This window comes from Monodelphis domestica, chromosome 2, assembly GCF_027887165.1.
Source record: "Monodelphis domestica isolate mMonDom1 chromosome 2, mMonDom1.pri, whole genome shotgun sequence".
In the NCBI taxonomy this organism is placed as follows: Eukaryota; Metazoa; Chordata; class Mammalia; order Didelphimorphia; family Didelphidae; genus Monodelphis; species Monodelphis domestica.
This window is the reverse complement of record NC_077228.1, coordinates 145,142,658-145,166,562: the sequence shown is the minus strand read 5'-3', so window position 1 is coordinate 145,166,562 and position 23,905 is coordinate 145,142,658. Positions and strand designations below refer to the sequence as shown.

At 35.4% G+C, this 23,905-nt stretch overlaps 1 protein-coding gene across 3 annotated transcripts in view; it reads right to left on the bottom strand.

The window, feature by feature from the left end:
• The window catches only part of PLD5 (phospholipase D family member 5), a 456,336-nt gene that overhangs the window by 21,793 nt on the left and 410,638 nt on the right, over nt 1-23,905 (bottom strand). For all 3 annotated transcript variants that reach the window (XM_001377837.3, XM_007481550.3, XM_007481551.2), the window contains 3 exons: nt 14,790-14,987; nt 9,534-9,670; nt 7,440-7,608 (listed from right to left, as the gene is read on the bottom strand). In XM_001377837.3, the coding sequence (XP_001377874.1) occupies nt 7,440-7,608; nt 9,534-9,670; nt 14,790-14,987 (504 nt within the window). The remainder of the gene's footprint in view (nt 1-7,439; nt 7,609-9,533; nt 9,671-14,789; nt 14,988-23,905) is intronic.

Here is a 23,905-nt window from a genome sequence, read left to right as displayed (position 1 = left end):
GATATTCTTTCTTTAAATCAAAGGTTTTACAGTTTCTTTTTTCAGAGTTATATAGAACTTGGAAAAAAATCAACAGTTGATATTGGGTAACCTGTGGGGAGACAGTCACTCTAATATCGTGTTGATATAACTTTTGATCTAACCATTTTGGAAACAAATTGGAATCATGCAAGGAAAGTGACTAAGCTCTTCATATCTTCTGACCCATCTTTCTTCCTTCTGGGTATACAGTCCAAAGTTAAAAAAAGAAAAGAAAAGCTCGCACATATGCCAAAATATTGTAATTTTATTTTTTTGTAGTAGCAAAGACCTAGAAAGAAAGACGTATCTTTCAAAAACTGAACAGTGTGTAGCATGTGGATATAATGTAACATTACTGTGCAGGAAGAAATTAAACATGTGAAGAATTCAGAGAAACTTGGGAGGTTTCTTGTGAACTGACACAGAAAGAAATAAACCTAACTAGAAGGATTATATATATGACTATAACAATGTAAATGAGATTACTAAAAGAAAACTGAAAAACTGAAAAAAATTATTCTAGTATCTATTTCTCCAGATACTTATATTTTTTGAAACTTTATCGCTTTCTTCCTTTACACTCCTGATCTTGGGATTTGTAATAACCTGACTTTTATATCAGCCCTGTCAAATTTGATTGGTATAAATTCAGCTTGCCTGGAATAGTCAGAGCTGCCTATACCCAGGTTAATATATAACAAATACACCTTGACAAGTTGCTAAAGGCCATTTAAATATATTTCCTTTAATAAATATTTAATTTTAAGGGCACATTCATATTGCACTGAGGAATACTACCCAGAAGAATGAAACTTAGATACTCAGTTTATTAACACAAAATAGTCATTCACTTGACATTTTCTTCTGTAGGAAGATATTATTAGGGGAAAAAAAGCTAACATATGGACAAAAGAGAGATGCATTTTAATGAAAGCTGGGATTAGAATGACAAAATAGGGTTTCAGTAAAAACTTCTTTGCTCTTAAAAGTGGCCACAGGGAAGAGAAAGTCTTAGATAGGAAAATGAACTTAGATAGCAAAAAAACCTGCCAGAACTAGTACATTCCTAGAGCAAAGACTTGTTAGTCATTGAAATATTATCATCTTTTATGTGTGTTTGACAGAAAATGGAGAGGTTTCAAGTATGGTTTATTTATTTAATTAAAACCTGACTCTTTTGGATGGCCTTGTGAAATCTACATTCATCCATTCTCCCAATGTCCCTCCATAAAGGCAGTTGTATAGTATTACTGGATTCCAATCAATTTTACGATCATGATTAGCTTTTCAGACACTAGAGCACTCACTGAAGGGTACCTGAGGACATGCTATCACTAAGTTCTTTGTCTGCCTTCATAAAATGCTCACCCTCTGTAGCCACACAGGGTATTTGGGGAAGCAATCTGCTTTTCTACTTAATCTTGTGGTTGTTTCTAAAATTAATGGATTGTCTACCCTAAAGGACACTTTTATAGCCTTTGCATTGCAAACTAGCTATTGCCAAAGACAATCTCTTAGTAATTTGCTTTACTTATTCAAGTAATGGAGCCATCTGTGTTTAGTAGAGGCTAAATTGATTAAGTTGCTTTAAAAAAAGATTAGAAATCTTAACCAGAGGCACTTAATATTCCCAAATAAAATCCTTCCACCTGATGGGCATCCCACTAGAAGGCATTGATGGTGTCAGACCCTCTGTAGAAAGTGGGATGAATAGACAGGGGTTAATTTGCAAGCCAGAATGAGGAGCCGGTACAGACAATACTCCAAATTATAGCTATTTGCCTCTTTTGCCCTATCCTGAGCCTGAACTGTGTGGATTCCCTTCTCTCTCGTGCATGTGGCATCCCAGCCACTGGATCTCTGTCCTATTACATAGCTGAACTTTTGCTTATGATATTGACTTTGCCTTGGATGCTGATGTCTGTATTTTTGATTCATCCTCTTGTGATTATTACTTTTCCTTGACAGTTTGGCTTGGATTCTTTGATCATCAACCCTTGCCTTTGTGAGTCGGTAGGAAAGTCTCAAGTCTCATCCCTCTGATGTGAAATAATAATCACAAGAACTCAACTTTATTTTCAGTCTCTTTACTGATATGTGCAATTTTGGATTTGTGTATGCTTGCCTCATTTCCCCAATCTGCAAAACAGGAATGAGAACCAGCCCCTATTATCCAATTCACCAGCAGGTTATGAAAATAAAGGAAAACTTTGCAAAAAGCACTGATATCCTAGATTGTACAATGAACCCAAAAGCTCTGTCCTCTTTGCACTGTTCATTCTCCCTCTACCTTTCACTTTCTGTTAAGACTGAATGAACATTCACATGACAAAGTTAGACATCATTAAGTTGCTAACTTTGGCCATGGTGATTTTGAAGCAAGAATTGCATGTCTAAATTCACTAGCCATTAGGTGGGTCTAGAGTCAGGAAGACCTGAGTTCAAATCCAACCTTGGACACCTATCAGCTATACAACCCAGGGCAAATCATTAATTTCTGTTTGCTTCAATTACTTCTGTAAAATGGGCATAATAATAGCACCTGCCTTTCAGAACTGTTGTGAGGATCAAATGAAACAATTGTGAAGGATTTAGCCCAGTGCCTAGCACACAGTAAGTGATATAGAAATGTTAGTTATTATTATTACTTTGATCAGTAGCAATAGTAGAGGTTTTCTAAAAACAGATTAAGATTTTTTCCAAAAAAGAACTTTCTGGTCTGAATGACAGGGAACTATGAAGCTTTCTATCCATGGCTAAAACCTTTTATCAATAAACTCATAAAGAGTGACAATAACCTATGGATTTTAGAACCTGGACCAAACCACTGAGTTCAAAGAAGGTTAGTCCTAGCAGTCAAAGTTGCTAAGTGAGAGCTAGTCTTTTCAGTGTGAATTCTATTATCTCTGATCAGGACCCTTGCTATTAGAATGGCTGGGCTCCTGTAGCTAAAAATGAAATGAATGATAAGTAAGGATGTTTTAGGTGAATGAGAAATTTCTGATAAAATGAAAGTGATAGGAGAGGTTGGTTGGTATTGCTCAAAGAACCCTAGGCTTGCTGTCAGGGTCCCTGGATCCTAGCTCCAGTTGTGCTATTACTGTGTGATCCTGAGCTGGTTAGTTCTTTGTGCCTCAGTTTCTTTAAATATTAAATAGGGGAGATGTTGTCAACCCAACTACCTCTAAGGGTAGCTGTGATGAGAAAACAGTCTAATAGGGGATGAAGTGTTTCAGAGAAGTAAAATGTGCTGCAAATACAGAATGTGATTATTATCTGAGAAATAAGACCCATGGCCTTCTATACTTTCCCAGTACTTCTCAGTAAGAATGACCTGGCTTTTAGAGGGATGACATCCTGGAATTAGGTTTGAAGAAGTCTCGAGGATGGAGCTGTTTTTATATGAGAGGAAGACTGTCCCACCAACTCTGAAGTCAAGAGAGACCTGGGTTCATCCTGGCTCTGCCATTTATTAGTTGTGTAACTGAACAAGTTGTGGAACTTCTAAGCCCTCAGTTGACTCTTCTATAAAATTTATACGTTAAAGTGTGTACTTCCTGCCTCACCACATTTTTAATGAGGAAAGTACTTTGTAAACAAAGGGATTGTAAAAAATAGACTCGAATACAGGACTACAATCCCCATGAGCCTTTGCTCCACTTCCCCAGAATGCCTTGTAATCTCACCTGGGCCGAGATCGAGAAGATATTTAAGCAAAGGCTTTTGAAGGGTTTGGGCTTTTTTGGACTTCCGTTTTTGGAGCAGAGAGGTCTCTTCCATGATGTGAGGTTATTTTGTCTAGGCCTCTGGCCTAGGCACATGTTTCATACTTGTATATTCTTAATCTTTAACCTTTAATAAACCTCTAAAAAATATATATTCCTTGCAGAGAGAAACTAATTTCTACCTGCCTCAGTCTCCCCCTCTCCCCTAAATTTTATTCATTACAGTTATGGCGACCTAATGGGAAAAAGAACTTTCAGTCTTCTGATTTCTTTTCTGATCTTAAATTCAATTTTAATAGCTAGTACCTAGAAAGCGGCCCCGCCGCTTCCTGCCTGCAGCCTGCAGCCCTGATCATCCTCACCTGGTACCTGGTCCCGGCCTTGCCCACCCCCGCAGCCTCTCCTGCTCCTGGCCTCTCACCGGCCCGCTGCCTGACTATTTCTGCGCCCCAGACCCAGGAGCCTGACCCAGCCGGCTCATCACCCAGATCCTTGGAGCAGATCGCTCAGGACTCATTGCGACCAGCTGGTAACAGTATTGGCCACGTGGGTGGAGGGGAGAGACTAGAGGGAAAGGAGACGGGGAAATTTTCCCTTAGGCTAAGCCTCCACGTGGCTGGGGGTATTGGCTGCAGGGGTATCAGAGAGGGGAAAGACAGAAAAGACTAAAGAGAAGAAACAGATCTTTTCAAACAGAAACTTAATAGCAATGGGCTGTTTAAAAGGATTTTTGACTCTTCTGGCAATTTCATTGATTTTGCCTGCCTATCTGGGAGCAGACTCAGCCCAAAGATTCAACTTTGAATTTGAAAATGGGTGGCCCAGCGAACTGGAAGCCAGGCCCAGAGACCGGAGGTCTCTAGCTAAAATCTGGCCTCCGATGCTTCCCAGCTGTGGGGCCCTGGACGGATCCCTTGAACCCCATAGCCTAGCCTTTACTACTCTGCCTTCGGACAATAGACATTTAAATGGATAAATAAAAACAAACAAACAAAAAAAACCCCAAGGAACTTTGAAGAGGCTAAAGGCTATATTCTAAGGCATTTCAGACTCCAATGGTTTATAAAAATCTCTGTATTCTATTGCATTGTTTTGTTTAAGGTTTAACTTTGTGATTTTAAGTTCATATATTACTGGATTCAATATTATTCTGCTTGAACTGAAGGTTGATTGAATTTATTTTGAATGTACTGAATTTTGAAATTCTGTTGTTTTTCCCCTATAATTGTGTTGAACAAATATTGTGAATAAGCCCATATATGAAAAAACAGCTTTTTTTCTATTTTGCTGAGGATAGATGGACTTCAGAACTGGTTATAATTGTATTAACAACCTTTGGAATTTTAATGTGCTAAATACCTCAAATGATTTGATTTTAAGGGTTTTTTAAATATGATTTTGGAATTTTTTTTTAACAGTCTGGTTATTTTTGCCTGCCCCTACCACGAGGTAAGGCCCATTCTAGTAGCTGAAGTGAAATGTATTTTATAACCCCCAACCTTCCCACATGCGAATGGAAGTTGGGCAGTTAATTTCAGGGCATTTGTACCCTTGGGAAAAGCCTCCAAGAACAAGGAGCACCCCTTTATTTATACTCTTCAGCTCACTATTTTACTTCTACCAGGATGATATATAGATTTCTTGATTATGTTCTTAACCCAAGATGAGTTTTACTTTGTTTAAAAAATATGTTTATTACCAAGGTTGAAGGATTGCTACATTTGTAAAAATTGTGACAAATGTCCATCAATTCATAGGTTTTAAAAATGTCATACAGCAACTTATGTGAAATATGAAAGTGTGTTTGTTTGCTATTGTAATTAATTGGGCTATTGAGAATTTTGGGGATTTTGATATCTACATATTTGTACTACTGTATTTTTAAAGATGAAAAAATTGTTAACCTTGTTCAATTCATTTGCCTTCTACTCACAGTGATCATGGCCACATACAAAGAGGAAATGGATCTCATTTTTTGGTGAGAAAGCCTTGCATATCTCTTGCCAATTGATTCATATACCTCATACCTCAGCCATGCATCCCTAACTGATTCTGAATCTTTCAATCACCCACAACACGGGGGAATGTAAAAATATCATTATTTAAATTGCAAAGTTTAAATTCCTTTTGAGAAGAATTTTAGGTGAAGAAGATGCTACCTCTCTGAATTCAGAAACTGAACTGTTGGAGAAGCCACCATGAAGAAGCCTCCAGACCACAAGTTGCACAAAATTGAACTTTGGGTGTGGTTGATTGAACATTTATTTGTATGTATACTTTCATGCCAAAGGGGACTGCCCCCTAACGGCTTTTTGTCAATGTGTTCAGAAATTATTGGTTTTATTCTTTTTTCTCTTATCCTCACACTATTGTAATCTTTTAAGTTTATTATGTTTTTATGATCCTTTTGGGGAAAAATTAATTTTTCCACAAATGATCACACGGGGGGATGTAAAAAATAGACTCGAATACAGGACTACAATCCCCATGAGCCTTTGCTCCACTTCCCCAGAATGCCTTGTAATCTCACCTGGGCCGAGATCGAGAAGATATTTAAGCAAAGGCTTTTGAAGGGTTTGGGCTTTTTTGGACTTCCGTTTTTGGAGCAGAGAGGTCTCTTCCATGATGTGAGGTTATTTTGTCTAGGCCTCTGGCCTAGGCACATGTTTCATACTTGTATATTCTTAATCTTTAACCTTTAATAAACCTCTAAAAAATATATATTCCTTGCAGAGAGAAACTAATTTCTACCTGCCTCAGTCTCCCCCTCTCCCCTAAATTTTATTCATTACAGGATACAGAAATAATGAGCTGTTGCTATTATTTGAAGGTCAAATTCATAATAGAGACGTGTAAATAATAGAAGGGAATATGTCCCTAGGAATTCTTCCTAAGTAGTGGATTAAAGAACAGCAAAGCATCTTAGAGAAACCATTATGTTATGTGTTCTATCTTATAAATAACTCCAAATTATTGCCTAATGGGAAATTCAATTTGTATGAATTTTCGCTGAGCTGATCAGTAATTTAACAAAATCATATTTAGAAAATAAAAATATGAAAAAAAATTTATAGTAGAAGGAAGATCCTTGAGGAAGGTAATGTTCTGTTTTTGTTTTTATATCCATAGTGAGGTAAAAATAGTTGGCTATTTAATAAGTGTTTTTTGAATCATATTGAATAATGAAAGTCTAGCACTGCTTGAATACCTGAAGTTCTTTTGATAATAAAAAATTAAAATAATGACTACCATATTATTCATCTTTCATTAGTAGGCCAAAGCAGTTCGTAGCACATCATAGCCCCTATTAAAAATATATTGATTACTAAAAATGTTCGACAGCTAGGTGGCAAAGTGGCTTAGAGGCCTGGCTGGGCCTGGAGTCAAGAAGATTCATCTTCCTGAGTTCAAATCTAGCCTCAGACACTTGTGTGACCCATGGCAAATCACTCAACCTTGTTTGCCTCAGTTTCCTTACCTGAAAAAAAGAGCTGGAGAAGGAAAGGGCAAACCATTCCAGTATCTTTGCCAAGAAAACCCCAAATGGGTTTACCAAATGTTTGATGGACACAACTGAAAAGTGACTCAACAACAATTAAATGTTTGCAGATTAATTAATAAATTTTATTGGAGGCCATTAAAGGAACATTCCACACACTCACCGTGAAATGATTCAGAAAACCTGGTACTTACCACTTTCAAACTGCAGTTGGCGATTTCAGTGCAAATTGCTTTAAGAGATGAAACAAAGTTAAATGTGAGGGGGTCTGTTTCCTTCCAGAAACTGATGAGGAGCCTAACTTTAACTCTTCGCAAAACTAACGCTTCTCTTATTTTCCCATCCAAATCTGGCCAGTAAGTTCTGTGGAAAAACAATATTCTTTAGTTAGGTGAAAAGAAAGCAAAATACTGAAGAAAAATGTAAATTTGGGGGGAGGAGAGGGCAATTTATTTCATAATAGTCAAAAGAGGTTTGGGAATAGGTTGATTAAAACATTTCCATAAACAGATTTGTCAAAATCTGTGAAACTAGAACTAGTCCTATCTTCAATCTCTTTTTGCAGATATATTAGATATAAATGCATCTGTGAAGCTATGGTTTTGCCCTAGGGTAGGAGTGGGGCATAAATTTGTCTCTCAAAGAGCATGACCCATGGATACATCAACCCATATTTCACCATCTTCAGCTGATGGCATGATATACCAAAGAGTACAACTGCACCTGGACTGCAATGGCCAGGATCTCATTACTTGAGGGACCTGGGGTTTACCTTCTTTCTTCTACCCTTTCTGGGACAATCATATTGTCATTTTAGGTTAGACTTGGGTAGGAGTCTTTCCCAGTAATGCCATGACTTGTCCTTACCCTTCAATAGAATAAAATATTAAAGCACCTGATGAGTACTAAGAGCTATTCTCATGTGCCATTTCAGTGAGTGGTCAACAGATAAAATAATTTATTCAGTCATCTATTTGTGATGTCCTTTTATGTAATCACTCTTGGGATGTGTCAGACCTCTGAATGCAAGATTGAGGTACCCTTTCTCCTTTAACAATTAGTGAATGGGAAATTTACCTTAATCTAAAAATCATTTACCAAATACTAACAATATTTAGGGGACCAGACATATATAATTTTGTCCCAGTACTCCTCTCTGAGAGACCAAAACAGCCAGTCTTATGGCCCCTTTTCCTGCTCACTTCTAGGCAGAAGTAAATTTTTTTCTTGGAGAGGGATAGATTAGATTCTAGATATATCTATTCATGCCTTCCTTCAGGCCACACTGAGACAAACTTATATATTCATGCATGTAATATCCATGGGCTACACAACACACTCTATCAATCATCTAAAAATTAATTTCCTTATAAAATGTTATTTATCCATTTATAACACTAATAGAAAATACTTTCAAGATATGAAGAATAAATCATATTAAATTCTTAAGCCATAGGAAATTATTTTGGAATTCTGCTTTCCAAGAGAAAAAGTTCTATATTTCTGCTCTCAAAACTTATATTTAATTTTGCAAACTTTCCCTTAATCAAATTGATCATTTCATGCATTTGTGATATTAAACTCCATGTATACCCAGTAGGAAAGTAAAACTGGAAAGTCCTAGGACATGGACATCTATCTATTTATTCATACAATGATTTTCCCCAAGAGTTTGGCATAAATTGTATGCCTAAATTTAGTCCATGCATTTGCATGCTGAAACAATGATGAATTATTGAAAAACTTCTCTATTTGTAACACATTGGGGCTCTGTGTCTCCCACAGAAGAATGAATAGATTTGATGAAAATGTTTTTTAAAGCTTTTTTTCTCCTTTAAGTTAAAAATATCTTTATGAAAATCCAGGTTTTGATGGAGGTTGCACCAAATGACATAAAACTATTTCCCCTTTCAAGAGAAAGCTTCCAAACTTCACTGAAAGGCAGCATATCCTTTAGAAAGATTTCAACAGATAATTCTAAATTTGGTGGCTGCCATATCATGCTGTGACATCCCTAACTCTTGTTCAGTTTGGCCTTTTAACTTTAAAGAGCTCACAGGTAGATCAAAGGGAAACATGTTGATACCTTCTGCAGAGCAAGACCCTGGGATCCTAGAATGGTTCCACTTAGGGTACAGATCCTTGTGGATAAATCACTGCAAATATTCCAGATTCTCATTTTACAAAACTCAATATAGTTGCCACAATATAGCCCTGTGCCTAAGGTTAGTTTCTCAGTCATTTCTTTTCTCAGTAATTGTGTGGTCCTCATCTAACATGGCACTCACCTTTTGGTGCTTGTGTTAGAGATAGGCAGGTAATCCATCACAGCAATGAACACAAACTCCTTAGCATCATCAATGACACTATAGATGGCGTCTATGTCAAAACTCCTGTTTTTAGGGCAAAAGACTTTAGGAGAATTCTGTGAAGATACAAAGATCAAATTATTGAAGAAGAAAAATATGTAACTGAGGACTTTTTGTTTTTTCAGCGTCTGCCTCTTAGCGAGTTTTGATAATGGCTAGTTGCCATAGTCCTAGACCTGGTTCTCTTTAGTTGACAAGCAAATAAGGTATTGTAGGTATCTGATCCCCTGTAGAACAGGACCTAATACCAGATTTATCAGGGCTATGGGAAGGGATTTTCTACTAGTGGAGATGTAAAAATAGATGTACTATATTTTCTTCCACTTTTATATAGCCTATCTGTATACCTGATTGGAGTCTGGATCTTAAGAGATATATCTCTGCTGGTCTATATTCAGAGCTTTAACTAGAGAGGGGAGAAAGGGATTTCCCTCTAGAATTGCTATCTAGAAGGTGTATTTTTTTCTGATAATGTTTGGAGATCATCTCCATGTGAACCTATCTGGTCCACATCCTTGAGAAGCATTAAGGCTAGAATTGAGTTGAGCAAAACACATCTAGCAAAGGCTGATGAGATATTGTCTTTGGGATCCATACAACAAGCTTCTTTTTTTTTCCTCACCTTAGTCCAACAGTATCTAAATATTTTTCCTATCCAAAGACACTGTTCTGCAATAGGCCTTTGGTGCCCTCTTTGGTTGGTGTTTTGGCTCTAGAGAGCAATTATAGAAGTAGCCATAAGGCATCACATTGGCAAGAGTAGAGAGGCTTTATCAGTTCTACAGATTAACTGTAGTTGCTGTTCATGTTACTGTGAGTGTGTAGTCTCCCTTAACCTCTGTGTCTTTATTTCTTGGATGGATGGATGGATGGATGGATGAATTGAAGAGTTATTGTGGAGATAGAATTGACTGAACTTGGTAACCAATTGTTTACAAGAAATGAGTGAAGAGTCAAAGATAACACCAAAATTTCAAACCCAAAAAATTTTATCAGTGGAACAGGAAGAGAAACCAGTATCAGAGACAGAGGAATAATAGTAACAGAGTTTGGACTCAGGAGGTTGTAGTAGTAGAGATATCAAGGAAGGAGATTATGAATGTATCTATTATAGCAATATTTAGGGTCTGGATCCAAATTGGAAGAGGGGGTTTTTTTATATACAAACAATGACTTTTCAAGTCTTTTAATTTCTTTAATAGAATATTTCACTTCACCAGGCCCTACAAAGCATACAATGGAAATGATGATTGTTAAAGTTGTTCCACAGCCAGAGTGAAGACTATTGTTCAAATATGGAAAACCTAACTTGCAAGTTAATAAGAGAATAGGCATTCATATTGCTAATTAGCAATCTTTATTAGTTCTCTAAATGTTCTTTTCAATTCTTTTGTATTATCCCTCACTGGCAAAAGAGAAAGAAAAAAATAAGGATGAAAATGACAGGTGATATTCTGAGGGGAAAATGCTGTGAATTGGCTTTTTCCAATCAATTATTTCCCTGGAAACTCATTTCTGAATCAACACCAAGCATTCTGTTCTAGTACAGTTCAGTGTCCCATATCTACTATGTTAACATGAGCACCAATAGGCTTCCAGCTTATTTCCAGGCTTGTTTCTGATTTTCAAAAAGCTCTTTTCCATAGCATCTTTTTCAAATCACAACCAAGTTGTTTTTAGGAAAAATAATCTAAACATCACTTTAATGGATTTCTCTTCAGACTCACCAAGTTTTCAGTGCTCTAACTCAAAAAATATATTTTAGACTAAATGACTTTGATGGGTGATTGATTTGGGTAATAAACAAGAAGAAATGAAATCCACCTCCTACCCAGCTCAATCAAAACAGACCTTGAGCTAGTCCTTGTCTTAGAAGACAAAGTACAGACTCTCAAAGGCTTTGTAAACACACACACACACACACACACACACACACTGAGAAAGAAGCTATATCAACTGGTTCAGCAAAAAAATGTAATAAAAATAAAATCCTTTCCCCCAAATTTAGAGGAAGTTTAAAGTTATATTTAGTTAGTGGTCTATTCAGGAAGATGAAAAACTGGAAAATAAAAACAAAAATATAACCAGTATAACCCACAGCTTTATAAGAATTTTTTAGCAGAAAATATTAAATATGGCAAAGTTATGTTATTTTTCTGGGACTTCCAAATGTGGACTTTTGCAATATTTGCATTCTGTAAACTCTTGTTGGGATCGATATCATACTAAAACCAGAGCACAGGAAACCATTTTGAAACATTGTATAAGTATAGCGAAAGGTAGATTTTTCTGTTGAATCATACAGAATATTTAATGCATTGTTGGAACAACAGAAAATACTTATTATTAATAACATCCCAGAATTATTGATGTGTGTGAGAGAGAGGAATTTGTGAGTAGGCTATTCTTTCACAGTATCTATAAACCTCCAAGGATATTAACCCAGATGGCAGCAATGAACTGGTTTTTGTTTAATACATGTAGAGTGATGAAAAAAAAAACCTGCCAGTGAGAAACTGAAAAAAAAGGAGTTAAATTTCCCTGTATAAGAGAAGAGAATTTTTCAGGGTGAATTAATAAAACATTTCTCAAAGTTGTCCTGTCCTCAAGGTATGAATTCTGCAGAAGTTGCCTTAAGAAATCCAACAGGTTCCATTAAATGTGGTGAGGGTTCTCCTACTTCTAGGCTTTTATTTTGCAGTAGCAATTTTTCTTTTTCTGGAGATCTTAGAATGTAAAATTATGCTATTGTCAAGATTATTTCCCAACTGTTGTTCAGACATATGGAACTCCAGGTATGGAAACTCTATCAATGCAGATAGGCAACTTAGTCTGGGAGAGCTGTTTGAGGCACTTCAATGTTAAGTAATTTTCCCATGGTCACATGGGTACTATTAGGAGAAGGACTTGAATCCAGATTTATTCTGATTCTAAGACTGTTTCTCTATCCACTATGCTGTATAGTTTCTCATCTTCTAGCATAAAACCACAAATTTAAGACTGTATATAGTAGAAGTTATATATTGATTCAATTCCCTTTGGTTTGTATATGTATTTTATATAAATTTCTGCTCCATATAAATTCTCTCTAGGCTTCCTGTCTCCCTAATTCAGTATTCACTGGTAGAGGCTGACATGAGGTGACGACCACAGATTCAAGACATTCTGTGAAAATTATTGCTTGTGAGTTCCTACCTGTGCATTCACCATGAAGGGTTAGTCAATCGATGCAATGTCCTTAAAGCAAAAGCATTTACTGAAATGGTATATCACAAACAGTAGTAACAAACTTCCTCTTACTCTTAATATACCTAGCATGCGTTCTCCTACAAACATCCAGGGATCAGTGGAAGGGTTGAGTATATACACACCAGTAGAGAGACATACATACATATAAGGAAGCTTCCAAAGCCAAGGTAATTCATACCCCCCAAAATTTTGGTCCTGGTTTCTCTTCTTATGATATTCTGATGCTGATCTCCTTGGATGCACTGTGTCTCCTGGGCATATTATTCCACTGGGCTCCATGGGTCTGTTTATATCAACTCAAAATTTACAAATGACTCTCTGTGACTACTCTGTGTTTGGTATGGTGTTTCCTACTGGGCAAATAGCTCTGACGTGAGATATTATTGCTTTTGGGAGAAAGGAGAGAGAAATCCCCCTTCCCCTATCCTATACTATGTAGTCTGGAAGAGGCAGAAGGGAAAGAGTGATGAGAAATTCCCTCTCAAAAAATCAGGTTTCTCATCCGTAGCTGGTTCTCTGTCTGTCTGTCTGTCTGACTGTCTGTCTCTCTCATCTTAGATAACTCAACTGGCTTCTAGGAGACTCCTTAAAGATATGACTGTTACTTTTTAAAAAGGCTCACCAGGGGTATGAATGATGCTCCAACTAGTCAATGACTAGTTATTTTATGATTCTATTAAATTGGTTAAGGATCTCTTTCATACTTTTTAAAGGAATAAAGAAATATAAATACTTTATTAACTCCCTTTTATATGTAGGTAGTCTCATATATTTCTATTGTCCATCTTGTGGTCACAAATCCTTTATGGTATGAACTTTCATATATTCATAGAATTTAAGATCTATAAAGGATAATAAAGGTCATTTAATTCAAACCCTTCACCTGGATCCCTTAGAACTAGAGATGCCACATGACTTTTCATAGAGCTATTTGTAACAGATGCCATACTGGAATTCTGTTCCCTTAGCTGTCAAATGATTTTCTAATGGATTCCCACTGCTTCTATTTCCATGGCTATTTATCAATCTTATCTCATTCATGTATGTAATGTTACTCCTAAAATTCACACACCTTTTAACTTGCCTACTATTACAAATATTGTGTTATCATTTCACTGTTTCTATCTTGTCTTCTAAATATCCTGTAGATATGTGGGTTTGTTATCTTTGCATTTCTCTGACTGCAAACTCTTTGGAAACAGAAGGCTAATACTTAGCATGTTATCATGGACCATTTGGCATTTGATTTTGATGTGGATAATAATGTGAATATTTAAATATCTCCTGAAGAGAGGCAGTCCAGAGCCATTTAACAAATACCCAATTTTCAGAAAAGAGTGGAGAAGAAGAGAAAAATAATTCTGCTAGTGGACTCTATCTCTTCACTATCCTTTTCTTGATGACAAAACTAGAGGTAAGGCTCAGTCATGCAAGAAATAGTCTAGCTATATTGGTGATATAGCTCTTGATAGAGAAAAAAGGTTTGCCACAGAATATGTATATTGGAACAATTAGAAGTTATTATTTCTGATGAAAAGTAACTTTACCATTTATTTTGACCACATGCTTTTCAAGGAACTAGTACATGGTCTCTAATTTAAAAAGATTGAGCTAGTGTAGTGTTAACTTTGATAAGATATTCCATAGCCTTAGCAAAGTTGATACAATTATTAATTTGAAGAACAGCTGAGGTCTAATGCCTAAAGAGAGATAACATTCAACTGGGAGCATATTCTATAGCTATAGATTTAAATAGCCCATTTGGTATAATACTAAATAACAGTCAAACCAAATGATCAATAAATGATCAAAAAGCAAAAAGGCTTGAGGAATCTATATCTCTGTTAACTCTTTGTACATTCACATTAATAGCACAAAACATAAATAGACACTCAATATAGGTCTTTGATAAGGATGTCAACTCACCGACACAAATGCTTGAGATTTTGTTTCATTCAGTTGAAGTTGTAATTTTTTTTGATTGTCATACACTCCATACAACCTCTTTGACCAAGTTTGAGGTACTCTGCTCTTGTATCTTAATGAGCTATACAAGGCAAATATCCTTTGTAGATCTAGGACCAGACAGCTGCAGTTGTAAAAGATGACACCCAGTTCTTTCATCTGTGTAATTAAAATGGAAGTCATTAATTGTGTCACTATCTTTCTTAGTCTATTTGAATAAGAGATATTTCAACATCATTGTTTTCTTATATCTATTGTCATTCAGGAATATAAAAATAAACAAGATTAATGTACAAATGATATGAAAATGTATAAATTTACAATGATACACAAACACAAACACAAAAGAAAAATAACAAAAAATACCTCTTGGATACTCAGGTTAAGGTAAATTAAAGTCCCCATTTAGCTGTACTCATTTGTGATTTGAAGCAGAAGTGCTCTTTTTCCTTTAAATATGTTCAATAGAATTGTCATCATACTTTCAGTTTTTTTTCCCAGCTCTAAGATTGTTTAAATATAGCTTTGTACCCTGCAGTATTTTATAGTATCTTTTTCTTAATCTGTTACATTTTTTCATGTAATTTTTCTATAATTGATTTGTTAATTAAATAATCTTAATATAAAATCATTCTTACATTCCAGGTTTAAATTCAATTTGGTTATAATGACTATTTTGAGGATATATTGTTGTTTCCTCTGCTAATATTTTCTTTACTTTTTTTAATCAATATTTATTAATAATATTGCCCCATGATTCTCTTCCTCTGCATTTTCTTTTACTGGATTTGATATCAGTATCACATTTATTTCATATAGAAAGTATGATAGGGTACCTTATTTTCTATTTTGAAAATAATATATGTTGCATAGGAATTATTTGTTATTTAAATATTTGATAGATTCACTTGGAAATTTATCTGGATGAGGCTTATTTTGTTTTTGTTTATTAGAATTTGGAGTATATTAGCTTGCTCTCCCATTTCCTTCAAGAATAGGTTGATTTAATTCTTTGTTTTCTGTTACATTAATTTGGTTTGTTTATATTTTTGTGGAAATGTAACTAATTTATTGGCATGACATTGGATATAGTAATTTCTGATAAAATCTTAATCCCTTCTCCATTTCTTATTAATTTCTCTTCTCATTTCTAATCTAGGCAACTTGATTTTCTTCTGTTTTTTTAAAAAAAGTCAATACAAGAGGTAGGTAGATGGTTTAGTGGATTGGGAGCTAGACCTATGGATGGGAGGTCCTGGGTTCAAATCTAGCCTCAGTCACTTCCTAGCTTTATGACCCTAGGCAAGTCAGTTACCCCCATTGCCCAGCCCTTTCTGACCTTCTGCTTTGGAACCAATATACAGTATTGATTCTAGGATGGAAAGTAAAGTTTTTTTTTTAAAGGTCAGTATAGCTAATGACTTGATTTTTAAAAGGTCTTTATTAGGGGGCAGCAAGGTAGCTCAGTGGATTGAGAGCCAGGCCTACAGATGGAGGTCCTAGGTTTAAATCTGACCTCAGACACTTCCCAGCTGTGTGACCCTGAGCAAGTCACTTGACCCCCATTGCCTAGTCCTTACCACTCTTCTACCTTGGAACCAATACACAGTATTGATTCTAAGATGGAAGGTAAGGGTTTTTATTAAAAAAAAAAGGTCTTTATTAGTTTGGCATTCATAGTTTAAAATTTTACTTGTCTGTCCCTTTTTCAAAAAATATATATTTTTTCGCTTGCCTTGACTATTAATTTCTTGGCTTCCTTGTTCTAAAATTGGACAATTAATTCATTAGTCCTTTCTCTTTCCTGTTTTTAATGAAACTTATTAGGAATATATGTTTTCCTCTAAGGATTGCTTTAGCTTAATATTATAATTTTTGGCATGCTATTTCACTGTTGTCATTTTCTTTAATATGATTATTCCTTGATTCTATTCTTTTGTGAATCACTCCTTAATTAGGATGTCATTATTCAGTCTCCATTTAGATTTATATCTTTTGTTCATACTTCCCTCATCAGTTACAATTTTATTGTCTTATATAGTATAAAATGTCTTTATTTTAAAGAAAGCATTTAATAGAGCAGAACAAAATGCTCATTTATAGACCCTTTCATACAAAATATCTATCATCCACCTATCTAGCTAATTCCAGATTCTTTGGAAGGTACAACAAAAGAAACACTCTTGTTCAGTAATTCCCTGATAATAAACACTGGTTAAAGCATACAATAGAGGAAAGCATACTTGAAAAGGTATTTAACAGTGTAATGAAGAGAAAGTGCTGAGTCCAGGTTGAAGAGAAATTTCCTTGAAATAGTGAGATATTTCAGACTCTCTTGTTTTCAAATAACATGATGCCTATTGCATCATGCCCCAGAATACTACTGGGACTGTTGGAAGAGACTTTTAATCACTCAAAAATTTTTGGCCTGTCCACCTATATAGGAAAGATCAAGTAGAGGGAAAAAATGCTCATTTCCCTGGATTTCATCATGTATTTGGATCCACACTGTATATAGCTTGTCAAACAGTATGAATATCTGGGACAGACAATACAGATAGACAATAAATTGAACCTACGGTTTATAAAAAAAGAATAGAATGGACTGGATTGTTTCTGGGAACCTTCAAAGTTCTTATACAGATCCAAAATTTTCTATGAAAGCAAAGGCCCATTTTTTTTTATAGCAGCATTTTACAAGTGTTGCTAAATTGAAGCAAAACATGGAACACTGTTGCCTTTAAAGAATTAAAAATGAGCACAGAAGGCAATTAAGAGGTATGTGGTAGATTTGAACAGATTGTAATGTATAACCATTGAGGAACTCTAAAGTAGAACAGGAGTAAAAGATGTTATCAAGAAATTATTTACTAGGAAGTAAAGATGGGCTGATTATGTGCCAAGGCAAAGGATGGCAGGTGGATAGCCAGAGAGCACCATCAATAACCTAGAAATTTTGGGAAAAATTGAGAAAGACTTCCAGCACATAGGGTGGACCCCTACCCTACTCCTAGATGAATTTTTATTAGGACATAGACCCAAGGTCACACAAGATGAGCAAGAATGAATGGATGGTAATCTCTATCATTTGAAAGAATAAAAAAATTGATGAGATAAAAGATACATTTGATTAGGCCAATAATTAAAATCTTAAATAGATTATATTACTGTACAGAGAATCTTAGATTACACTAAGATGTCAAAATAGTGAGAAATCCATCACAATGTGACCTTCTTTATAACAGACTGTTTTTTGCCTTTCTTTGTATCTCTCTAGCCAAGGACCTGGCACATAATAGCCACTAAATAAATGATAATTTAATGGAACCATATTCACTGTCATGTAGACTTAGAAAACTTTTCATTCTATCTATCCTACCTTGAAGTATCTATATGTCTATGGCATGAAATACATGCTGTATCTTTATTTTTAGAGGTGTTATTAAAAAGGTTTTAAAGGAAAAAATCTAAATATCACATGTACCATCTATACATTTTGATGGTATTTAATAATGATACTTTTAAGAGATTATAAGCTTTTATTTCCTGGACAAACACAAAGCAAAATTCAATGGAAATTGGTTTTATGCTGGAAAGTTTCCTGTGACTTGGAAAGAAATGGCACAATGGGAATATATATGATACATTTGTAATATCATGTTCATTATAAATATCAATCGAAGCTACTAGCATATATATATAGCTTTGGAACCTCAGAGATTGCATCTTGCTTCAAATGCTTTTAAATGGAACTTCAAGAGATGGACTTTATTTTTAAAATGTGAAAATTCTAGAAATTTAAGATCAAAGACAAATTGTCAAATTTTGTTCAGAAGGGGAACAGGAAGCACCACTTGGATCAGTCAATAAAAGGCTCTGTAAGAGGATTAAGGGCATTATTTCTTCAGATTTTCAGTATTTCAAGGATTTATGATTTCATCTATGAGTGTTCTTGCCACTGCTGTGAATGTAAATCCTTCATGCCTTAGTAAAGTTGTAAGTTGTTATGGCTAAAAAAAAATTAATTAGCCAGTAGTTGGAATAGTGTATCAAGATAAGCATTATATTTAGAATCAGAAAAACCTGTTGATTCTGGCTCTGTTTACCAGTTGATTTGTAGGCTTAGATGATAGTACAATTATATAATATTTTAAAATTTTCAAAGTAGGACAGGAAGATGTCATAACAGATAGAACTCATGGCTGAAGTCAGGAAAACTTGACTTCAAGTCTAACTACAGATGTATTCTAGCTGTGTGGCCCTAGGCAAATCACTTAACTTCTGTTTGCCTCAATTTCCTTATCTGTAAAATGATAATATTAATGTCCCTGAATTATGATGATTAAAGGAAATAATATTGGTTAAGTGCTATCCCCAGAGAAATTCAATAATTATTTTAATGGAATTTAAGGTGAGGATGGGCAATGCAACTATCTGTTGACATATATTTTGATTAGTATCAACTTGGATACCACCTAGAGGAAAATAGTAATACTAACCAATTATGAGTTCAATATGCTCTAGTGTCCAGGCAAAATAAAATTGTAGTTTAAAGTTCTGGACTTCCCCTAGTGCAGAGTTAGTATATGTGAACTTTGTGTCATTGAACTAGTCCTTTTTGTCTCAGTTGTCCTTGTCCAGTGGATGGCTGGAGAAAATGGCTGCTAAAGAGTGGTCAAAGAAGTAAAAAAGTGAACCTGTGCAATTCAAGCTTCATTTCTAAGAAGGCACTTTACTAATTTATATAGCTCCAACTCCTCACATCTACATTAGAAAGTCATTAGGCACCTATTACATTCCTACTATGAGAATACAAAGAAAGGTATATGATAGGTTCTGTTGTCAAAGAAGTCACAGTCTAATGGAAGAGATAATATCCAAACAATTATGTACAAATAAATTACAGACAGGATAAATTGGAGATAATCAACAGAAGAGACATTAGAATTAAGGGGAATCTGGAAAGTCTTCTTGGATAAGATGGGATTTTATCTAGTTATTGAAGGAAGACAGAAAAGCCAGAAAGCAGAGTACTTTTAGTATGGGAAGCAACCAGTGTGCCAGAGTTTAGAGAAGAAATATCTCTTCTGAGGAATAACATGGAACCTAGTATCATTGGATCAAAGAATAAATGGGGGTTAGTAAGATATAAGAAGACTGGAATGGTAAGAGAAGACCAGGTTGTGAAAGGCTTTGAATGTCAAGAAAAAGTTTATATTTGATCCTAGAGGTTAAAGGAAATTGATAGGGTTTACTTAATGGGGAAAGTAGTGACATGCATTTTTAGGAAAATTAATCTGATATCTTAGTAAAGAAGGAACTGGAGTGAGGAGAGAGTTGAGGCAGAAAGACCAACCAGTAGACTACTGAAATAATCCAGGTGTAAGGTGATGAATGCCTCTACCAGGATGTTGGCAGTGTCAAAAGAGCAATAGGGATATAGGTATATGTATCAGAGCTTTTCTGAAGGTAGAATTGAAAGCACTTGGCATCATATTAAATATGGTAGGTGAAACACTGAGGCATTGAGAATGATGAGTTGTGAGCCTGGGAAGGTGTTTCCATAGAGTAGGGTTAGGGGAAAGTTATGGACATGCTGATTTGAAGATGTCTAACAAGTAGTTGGAGATATCAGTATGAAGGTTAAAAGAGAGGCTAAGGTGGGATAAGTAGATATAAAATCGTTAGCATAGAGATGATAATTAAATCCTTTGGCACTGATAAAATTACAGATTGAAATAGTATAGAATGAGAAGAGAAGAGGGCTCAAGATAAAGTCCTGGGGAACATCCTACCTTTATCAGGCATGACCTGGATGAAGATCTAACAAGGGCTACTGAGAAGTAAGGATTAGACATGTTGGAAGAGAACCAGGACAGAGCAGTGTCATGGAAACCTAAAAAGAAGAAGCTATTGAGAAAAGGGTAGATGATCAGCAGTGTCAAAGGCTTCAGCAAGGTCAAGCAGGATGGAAAGTGAAAAAAGGCTATTAGATATTGCAATTAAGAGAACAATTCTGGTTGACTGATGAGTTCAGAAGCTGGTCTGTAGAGATAAAAGAGAGCAAGAGGAAAAGAAGTGGAGATATAGATTATAGATATCTCCTCACACTTTTCAGATTGGCTAATATGACAGAAAAGGAAAATAATAAATGCTGGAGAAGATGTAGCAAAATTGGGACACTAATGTACTGTTGGTGGAACTGTGAACTGATCCAACCATTCCAGAGAGTGATTTGGAACTATTCCTAAAGGGCTTTTGTGCATACACTTTGATCCAACCTATACCACTAGTAGATCTATATACCAAATATTTTTTTTAAAAAAGGGAAAGGACCTGTTTGTACAAAAATATTTTTAGCAGCTCTTTTTGTGGTGGCAAAGAATTGGATGTTGAGTTGTCCATCAATTAGGAAATGGCTGAAAAAGTTGTGATATATGATTATAATCAAATACTACTGTGCTATATAAGAAATGATGAGAAGGATGATTTCAGAAAAACCTTGAAAGACCTACATGAACTGATACAAAGTGAAGTTAGCAGAACCAAAATATTGCACACAGTAACAACAATGTTATATGACAGTTATATCTAGCAATACAATGATCCAAGAAAATCCTCAAGGACTTATGATAAAAAAAATGGCATCCACACTCAAAGAAAGAACTGATGCATTCTGAATGCAGACTGTGACATACTGAATTTCAATTTATTTCTTTGCTTTTTTTACTTTGAGTTCTGTTTAACAAAATGACTACTATGGAAAAATATTTTACATTGTTACACATGTAAAATCTATATTTGACTGCTCACTGTCTCAGAGAGGGGATAAGTTTGGGTGAGAATTTGGTTCAAGGTTTAAAAAAGGAAGCTTAAAATTGTTTTCTCATGTAATTGAGGGAAAAATATCAAAATTATAGATGATTTTCTCAGGGAGTTTAAAAAAAGGGAGGAGAAATTGGGGATAAAAATAGATGGGTCATCTGAAGGCTCTGTGGATGCAGGAGACAGGTTTGGATGTGTTTGTAGATGGGAGGTAAGTTTTCAGGTGTGGCATGAGCCTTTTTATAAGCTGAAGAGAGCACAAATGGGAGTCCCAGAGCTCAAAGGTGGAGGGTAGCCTTCAGCTGCCAAGTTGAGGATTGGTCTAGACAGTGATGGAAAATCTTTTAGAGACCAAGTGCCCAAATTGCTGCATATGAACCCCACAACTTACCCCAGATAGAGGAGGGAGGAATCACTACCATTGTGCTTCTGGGCAAAGGGACAGGTTTTTTAAAGAAATGTCCTCAGGCATGTGTGGAGAGGGGGAAGTGAGCAGTGCCCTCTGGCACGAATGCCATAGGTTGGCCAACACAGTCCTAGGAGATGTTTCTAGTGCACAGTACAGTTAAGTTTTAAATGTCATATTACAAAATCTTTTCTCACTCTTATTGATTAGAGATTTTTGCCATATCCTAATGTTTCATATAAAATGTTAATCTCTTTTTCCTTGAAAGTGCATGGAGAATTTCACTTCTGTAATTTAATCTCATTATCTTTATTTCATCTTATCTAAATGCCAGTTATTCTCTCAGTACTTAAAAAAAAAAAAACTAAATTCAACACAATCCCCATCCCTTTGGGATGTTAATGTCTCCTAGATATTTGAAGAGTTATGGAGCTGCCTAACTAACTTAGCACCATATTTATCTACCCCCTTCAAGGGAAGTATTCTGAATTTACAACCATTCATTCTTAGACATGAAATTGTTAAAATTAATCCTGGGAAATAGAATATTTGCAATTGAATTTGAATATCTTCATAAGAGGAAAAAGTAAAATCATTAATTTTCATTGTAATAGAGGGAGGAATGAAGTATGGGACTCTGAAGGACCATCTTTATAATTTCACTACCTATTTAGTGCTTCCTCTAGGAAAGAGCAGAACCAGGACACAGGTCTCCTAGTTTCTGATGGATATTCTATTTTCTTGTTCTGCAACACATCTTGTTTGGAAGACAAAGAAATATTCAGTTCGACTGGAGGGTAAGATACTTGGTTGGTAGTAGTATGAGAAACACCTGAAAAGTATGGTAATGCAAAATTGTATAGGGCTTTGAATAGGAGGCAAAGTTTTAAAAACTACTTGGTAGACAATAGGGCATCATTGAAGATTTTTGAGCAGAGTAGTGATATGGTCCCATATGTGAAAGAAAAAAATTAGTTTAGGTGATGGCATTAAGATTTGAGGAGAGAGAATAGAAACAGGAAAATGTATTAGGAAGCTATTTCTTATAGCATAAATGGGCTTTAATGAAGTGGGAATAAAAAAGAGAGGAAGAGGCAGCAAGGTTGCACAGTGGATAGAGCGCCAGGTCTGGATTTGGGAGGATCTGCATTCAAACCTGATCCCAGAGGCTTTCTATCTTGTGACCCTGGGCAAGTTAACCCCATTTGCCTAGCTCTTGCCCTTCTGTTTTAGAATTGCTACTAATATAGAAAGTAATGAATTAAAAAGAAAGAAGAGGAGAGAGATAAAAGAGATTATAGAGAAACTCTTTGCCTGTGTAGCTATAAGAGCAGACCATTGGAGAAATTGATTATTTAGGATTATACTAAAGATTACATTTTGTATTTATAGAAAAACTTCCTTAAATGGTTATAAGTGGAAATAATTGGATTTGGAGAATTTATGCTTCCAAATCCTGAAAATATAGGAAAGATCTTCATTTCTCCCTCCCAGGGAACTTTAATGTAACAAACAAATCAATTAACGTTTAATTTTAAGAAATTAAGGCAACAGCAAAAAAAAAAAGAAAGATCTTCATTTCTAACTTATTGGTGGGTATATTTTTAAAGCTGCTTTAGAAATGAAAACAAAGGTTGCTTATATAATCACCCTCTTATTCAGGCTCTATTGACTAAAGTCTTTGACTTTTAGTATGACTCAAATGATTCATTTCCTCAAACTTTCTGTGTGTCTCTATATATTCTTGGTTTGAGCATTCTGACACACTTCACTGATTTTATAGGATCAAAGGAATTAGAACTGGGGGTGAAGTACTTTGCTACCTTATAATATAGCTATGATTCAC